Source organism: Alosa pseudoharengus, unplaced genomic scaffold (assembly GCF_046254945.1).
Source record: "Alosa pseudoharengus isolate Yale_2024_CS ecotype anadromous, Long Island Sound unplaced genomic scaffold, YU_APseudo_1.1 YU_APseudo_1.1_scf_12, whole genome shotgun sequence".
NCBI lineage: Eukaryota > Metazoa > Chordata > Actinopteri > Clupeiformes > Clupeidae > Alosa > Alosa pseudoharengus.
Genome location: NW_027468587.1, coordinates 21,444,725 through 21,451,899, shown reverse-complemented (window position 1 = coordinate 21,451,899; position 7,175 = coordinate 21,444,725). Strand labels below are relative to the sequence as shown.

General features: G+C 40.8%; 1 protein-coding gene across 1 annotated transcript in view; it reads left to right on the top strand.

Annotated features, from left to right (window-relative positions):
• The first annotated feature begins 3,942 nt into the window (after positions 1-3,942).
• The window catches only part of utp11 (UTP11 small subunit processome component), a 3,772-nt gene continuing 539 nt past the window's right edge, over positions 3,943-7,175 (top strand). The window contains exons 1-8 of the mRNA XM_076279465.1: positions 3,943-4,097; positions 4,417-4,478; positions 4,602-4,704; positions 4,916-5,032; positions 5,152-5,245; positions 5,445-5,575; positions 6,543-6,653; positions 6,994-7,175. The exon at positions 6,994-7,175 is cut by the window's right edge and continues 539 nt beyond it. Of these exons, the coding sequence (XP_076135580.1) occupies positions 4,038-4,097; positions 4,417-4,478; positions 4,602-4,704; positions 4,916-5,032; positions 5,152-5,245; positions 5,445-5,575; positions 6,543-6,653; positions 6,994-7,077 (762 nt within the window). The 5' untranslated portion in view covers positions 3,943-4,037 and the 3' untranslated portion in view covers positions 7,078-7,175. The remainder of the gene's footprint in view (positions 4,098-4,416; positions 4,479-4,601; positions 4,705-4,915; positions 5,033-5,151; positions 5,246-5,444; positions 5,576-6,542; positions 6,654-6,993) is intronic.

Here is a 7,175-nt window from a genome sequence, read left to right as displayed (position 1 = left end):
GTAATTTCTACCATTACAATAAACGTGGTCTGTTCTACTCGAAATATTGATGTTATATTAGAATAGATGAGAATATATAATAGGGCAGCCATGGCCTACTGGTTAGCACTTCGGACCTGTAATCAGAGGGCTGCCGGTTCGATCCCCGACCACTAGGCACGGCTGAAGTGCCCTTGAGCAAGGCACCTAACCCCTTACTGCTCCCCGAGCGCCGCTGTTGATGCAGGCAGCTCACTGCGCCGGTATTAGTGTGTGCTTCACCTCACTGTGTGTACACTGTGTGCTGTGTGTGTTTCACTAATTCACGGATTGGGATAAATGCAGAGACCAAATTTCCCTCGCGGGATCAAACGAGTATATATACTTATATATGTTGAGATGGATCGATGTGTAGATCTTTAGGCAATATATCTCTCCACCACTGAGTTTTTATTTCCCAGGTGTAATATATTAGCAAACACTGATGAAGGATGGTTGTAGAACACCCAGTTCTGTAACACTTAGATTAGATTGTTGGTTATGATTACTTGCATGTGACAGTGCAAAGTATGGCCCAGAAGTTTGCCATATTTTCTGGTTGTATAACTAAAGAATAAGAATCACACTCACATTTTTCTGGTGTCCTGTTCTGACCTGTACATATCAAACGGAGCCGATCATGTGGTCCGTTTCTATGCCTGAATGGTTTGAGTGTGCTTATATTTTCTCATGTTGTGTGTTCTACCTTAAAATGACTCCTCATGAGTTGGTTCATAATGACTTAAGTTGATGTGGTTAAGGCGAAGAGACACCACTCAGTCAGTGAACCTAATGTCTGATTTAACCTCGAATTTTAAGGCCTTTTACTGAAGAACATTAGCAGCAGTGTTTGTGGATGCCGGAGACAGGATAACAGCAGATGTCTCTTGAACAGACCTTGAGCCAGATGCAGCAGGCTCGATGTCAACCAGGGTCAGTCGGTGGATTTCGGGACAGGCCAGGAATGCAAAACAAACTGAAATACACTAGTCTAGCCATGCCTTCATACATGAGATAGAATATGGCTGTAGCTGCACATAAGATGTCCCTTTCTGTGGCCAGTAAGCTGTGGTGACACCTACAGCACAAGGTTGACTTTAATGAGAGTCATGGGTTGTTCTGGAGGGATTCATTTTTGAACAGGGGATTGGTTATTACTGAAGCCTGTTATGTACTGGAAGTTAACATAATTATCTAACCTTAATTATCCTCACTTACCAAGATAGAAATTCATTTTTATATAAAATGTATGAATATAATATGTTAATTTAAACCAACAATAACAATCTTCGAGGTTCACAAGCAATGATATTGACACACTTCATCTTGTCTTATGAACAATGGAAAAAACAGCCCCTTCCTTATTCTGTAACATTTTTTTCATACACCTTCACCAGATGTTTCTTTTTTGCTTGCAGGCTTTAAAAAGGTTGCATGAGTAGGTTCTAAAAGTTGGGATTACAGACAGCAAGAAAGCTGAAGGGTTTGTGATGTGTTCATGTAATGGAGAGTGTGAAGCAGTTCATGTTAACACACCTTTCTCTGTCCCAACAGCTTAAAATGACTGGCATTTTTTGTGTCCTCACCTCCATCATAAAGTTCCTCATCATCCATTTTATTCAGCCAACTCCAACTGGGTAAATAAGCACCTGGCCTGCTGTTTATGGTCTTCTATACACTTTATTGGGATTTGCGGTGAGACAGGGAGGTTCAGGAAGTATACAGCAGAGAGTCATGTAAATTCAGTTAAAGGGAAGAAAAGCAAAGCAAAAAACAACAACAAAACAACAGTTGAGACTTATCAGCTTATCAGCTTACTGTGTTGACTGGCTCCTGACAAACAGTGATCTTGGCTAAATTATTGAAATTATTAAAATACGTGGTCTACAGTAGTATCAAAATATGACTTTTCAGGAACATCACCAATATGCTTCACCAATATGCCCCCCCCCCCCCCCCCCCACACACACACACACGAATTAAGTGTTAACGCTGAAACAACATTATTTTGTATTTGCCATTCCAGTGTCTTCACAGCATCCTGATCCCAATGAACTTTTGACCCTGATGAGGTTGCCATGCTGCAGCTAAGTTTAGGTTTTCACCTGGCTAATCCACCAGACATCAAAGACCATATCAGAGCACAGACAATGAAGCCAAATAGCTATCCCAAATGTTAAGACATATTTTTACTGGGGCAAATTATTAGGTGGCATTTTGTTCGATAATTCAAGGGGTCTGGCAAACTGGAGGCTCATAAAGCACCCATAACCACAAGAATCAACAAACAAGTCGGTGACATAATATGGAAACAGTGAGCCCATTCAGGGATTCATAGCCCACAACACATTCTGCATATTGAGCAAAACTCACACATATAAAAGAAATTCTTTGTGGTTCTGACAAATGGTTGGATAAAGAGAGAGAAAAAAAAACCCTGAAGAACTTGGTCTTCTTTCCACACGGGCTCATTTTTTCCACAGATTTCCTAATGTTTGGGAGCCTGCTTGAGATAGGGAACCTCTTCTGCCGTTTCCTCTCTCAAACTCTTCAACAGGAAGTGTGGATGAGGCATTGCATGTCTTGTTTGCAACTCCTTAGCCTTTTTCACAGCAGTTTTTTTACCCGAGGCCAACCTCCCAGAGAGGGGATCACGTGTGTCCTAGTTTTCATGTGTTTGTGCATACACTTCATGTGAAAGACACATGGATATGCCAGTCACATTGCATGTGTTTAGAGTGCAATAGACACAGGAATGAGGTTCCTGTTCCATATTGCAGATGGGACCCTGTTCATGTTCCTGGCTGGTTTGTTTTGACACTGTAAATGGCCCTGTTTCCATATTTCCTGCTTTGTACATGCACATACAGTCTAATATAAAACAAGACGTTTGACTGGACTAAGTCCTACTGTGATACACTCAGGTGTCAGTCACGAGGGGAATCCATCTTTAATGTTTGTCAGAGTAATAGCTTGAGGACTGCAGGATCTGGAAGGAGTTCAAAACAGGGATCTGGATCTCAGCAAGACAAATAAAAAAGTGTCCATGCTGGAAAACACAAGTTATTATCTGTTAGTGTTCACCAGCTTCTCTGGCAGGCACAAGCCCTCATTACTGTGACCAAAGTCATTTGCTGTGTCAACACTGTGTCCAAGACATAAAAAACTGGGCAGCTAAATATGTCTGTGTCAAGTTTGTTACATAGCTGCACTATACTTCACTACATCCACTACCTCAAGCTCTGTTCCATATACAGAACAATATGATGACTCCCTTGACGACTGTCTCTAATTAAAAGCCATAAAAAAGGCTGTGGTGTGAACTTGCAGTGGAATGCTTATGTTGTCTTAAAGTTGACAGTGAGACAATGCCTGGCATGATCTAAGTTTATCTATTAGGCTTCTGGATTTTGTTTTGTAGGCCTAAGTCACTTTTTCACCTGAGTAGGGTATGTCAGTTCAGTCTTTCCCTAACCCCTAAAATCAAAACAAATGTGACACTGCCCTCTGCTGATTTTAATATTGCATCACAGGCAATGATGTAGGCCTACTTCTCCAGATGTTTTTTCATAATATGTGCTTACTCACTATCGACCAAGAGACATATCTAATTAACCATTTTAAAAAAGTGCTTACTGTATTTCATATTTCTCAAGGATTGAAGAAACTTCCATCCATCTAAAACCACAATCTATAAGTAGGCTAAGCTATAGGCTACGTCTTTCATAGAATAGAACAAATACTACGATATGAGTTTTCAAGTCAGTTATTTAAAAGCCTTAGACCTAAAAAAAATCCCTCAAATTTTGTAAGGTCGTCTAAGAACTGTGAAGACAAGGAGAAGGAATTTGCCGAGGAGTTCCAGACGCGAATCTGCTTAGCTCAAACGTACACGACATTTACCAATGGTAGCTGAACTACGGATCCACGTGAAGAACCTGTGGGGATCCATAAGGAAGGGAAGGGTTGTAATCTTGTCGAACTGAAGTATCTAGTGTTGGATTATCGAAACAAACACCATGTCTTCGTTTAGAAAAGCCTTGAAATCCCGCCAGCGGGATCACAAAGAGAGATCTCAGGTAATGTATATTTTGACACATTGGCCACATCAGTCATCATTAAACCGTGAATGCAATGAGAAGTTAGCCTAATAGTTATGTTGTGACTGGAATCTGTCTGGCTAACCTGCAAGCATTTGGAATGGCTTTTTGTCTTCAAAATATCTCCACATCTCTATCTATCTAAAGTTATTCTTACACCCGGTAGCAAAGCCTGATTGACCTGTAATTTCTTTGTAACCAAACGTTCTCGTTACATTGAAGATATCACAGTAACGTTGTACTACGGAATGAGCTACATATTAACTTAACAACTTCTCTGAATTTCTTTGGATCTCAGCTTGGTTTTAGAAAACATTTGGGACTCTTGGAGAAGAAGAAGGACTACAAACTTCGAGCAGAGTAAGTAACGTTAATGTTATGTTCTCATGTTAATAATTATGTTATAACGTTACCTGTCTTAGTTCTCTCTCATGGATCAAAGGTAGCTAATGTTACTAATGTTTTTGTTTATGTGCTACACAGTGACTACCATAAGAAACAAAACACTCTTAGTGCCTTGCGCAAGAAGGCCATGGACAAGAACCCTGATGAGTTCTACTTCAAAATGATAAACTCGCAGTTAAAGGTGAGGATGGATGGCGACCATTGTTGTAAACCCAGATGTTTTTATTGATCATGCAGCACGTTTTCTGTCATGTATGCCATTCGAGATAGCCAGTTCAAAACACACAACAGACACGCATCACTTAATGTTGCTCACATAAGGCATTGGCTAAGTGTAAGGTACATGTAGATTGTAACCTTCAATCCTGCCTGGTGGTGATTTTATTGGACAGGATGGGGTGCACGTGGAGAAAAAGAAAACAGAGGAAGAGATGACAGACGAACAGAAGAAAGTGATGAGGACACAGGACATTAAGTATGTGGAGATGAAGAGGGTCTCCGAGGCCAAGGTGAGAAACTGCTACTGCTTGTTTTTGTGGTTTGTATGTGCGAGAGATGATTTTTTGCTGTGGATCTTGTGAATCTGTCATTCAGCGGTTGTTTTCTGTCTCCCATTTGTCTCCTGTAGAAAATTGAAAGATTGAAGTCAGGGCTTCATCTTTTGGATGCGGAGGGGAAGCAGAAAAATGAGCATGTATTTTTTGTTGACTCAAAGAAAGAAGGTATATATGTGCTTGTGTATTAATTTTTAAAAAGAGTGTTCATTCAGCCATTTTAATGTGATATAGTCTCCTATAGTCATTGCTTAAACATGCATATAATGGAAAAGATGCATGTAAATTAATTGTGTGTGTGTGTGTGTGTGTGTGTGTGTGTGTGTGTGTGTGTGTGTGTGTGTGTGTGTGTGTGTGTGTGTGACAGTCGAGGCATTTGACTTGGCTACACACCTGAACACAGTGCCAGAGTTGGTGAAGCGAACTTTTAACAGACCAACGGTGGAAACCCTGGAGAAGAAAAGCATTGTGGGAGCAATGGAGCCGCGGAACATAGAGGTTAGTGCTCAGCTTTTATGTAGCTACCTCAGTGTTTCCCATACATTGACTTATTTGTGGCGGCCCACCACAATATCAACATTGACCACCACACAATGATTTTCCAGGTTGTACTAAATTGTGCTTAAATCTGGTTAGCATCATAGCACGCTGCGCTAATTTGTTAAAAACTGTTGCATTCAAGTTAATTCTGTTAACCTGCCACCACAAATAGAATTCAGTTCTGTGGGAAACACTGTACCTATTCCGTATGAAACAAAGCTGATGTAGTCAACAGAACCCTTTGTTGTGGAACATAACATTTAAAGCAGCACTAAAGAAGATTTGCTCTCGGGGTCCCCCTACACTCTTAAAACAAATGTGTTGTCCCTATCTGAACACAGAGACGTGTTAAAAAACAATGCAAGTTGTGTTCTTTTCAACGCAAGTTGTGTTATTTTCAACACGCATTGTGTAAGAAATTAAGAAATAAACAACACAAACTGTGTTGTCCCTATCTAGACACAGAGATGGGTTAAAAACAAAGCATTTGTTTTAAGAGTGTACAGTTAACAAGCACAATAATAAAATAACTAAATGTGCGTCTTTACAACAAACTATAAACATAACTCAGATACAACATGGTGGGAATGCAGCAGTCTGTAGAAAGAGATTTCTGAATTCCTTTAAGTAGCAGCTCTTTTCCATTTAGGGTGTGGGGGAAACAGCAACTTCCTATGGCTGTTTTACAAGCAATAAGACCTGCACAGAGTGCCGTTCGCCCTATTAAGAGTTTATATGCCATCAAAATGATCTTGGAAAGGTTATATTAAGGTAAAAAACTCTTTATGTGGGCTTTAAAGGCTGAACCTAAATTATCAATGCATTTCTTTTGTGTTTGAATGTTCCTTTGACGGATCATTGTGCTCATTTACAGGGTGTTTTAATTCTTAAAAACATTCATCCTTCTATATACTCTCCCTCATAGAAAATAGCCAGGCAGAGGAGGAATCAGTACGAGATTCTGTCTCAGCGCATCGAGAGAGAGAAGAAAATGTTTGTCATCAGCCAGAAAATCCAGACACGCAAAGACCTCCAAGTAAGTGTCCATTCTACTGCTCTCGGATGCAACATCAATGTGGAAATGTGTCACACACCACGCTGATCTTTTCCATGATCTTTTCGCTCCCCTGAGGTACTTTAATAGTCTCGGAGTTTGGGGTTCTTATGGTCGCTTTGAATAATATCCTGTTACGTTTGCCTGCAGTCCTTCTTTAACATATGTAGTTTCGCCATGGAACGTGTCTTATGAATTAAAGATGTTCTGTAATGCCGCCTTTTTGTTAAACTGTGACAACTGTGACCCCCCCCCCCCCCCCCTCCGCCCTTCCCCCCGCCCTTCCCATCATCCTTTTCACTTCTCACTCCTCACTGTGCAGGACAAGTCCAGGAAGGTGAAAGTGAAGGGGGAGACTGCCAACTCAGCTGCCATCTACAAATTTGATGCCAAGAGGAAACGTTGATGAACTCTGAACTCTGACCTGTGATGCAGGAGCCCACACTTAGATAAGGGTCCATAAAGGGTCTCAAGCATTCGCCGCTACTGGTCACATACTTTGTA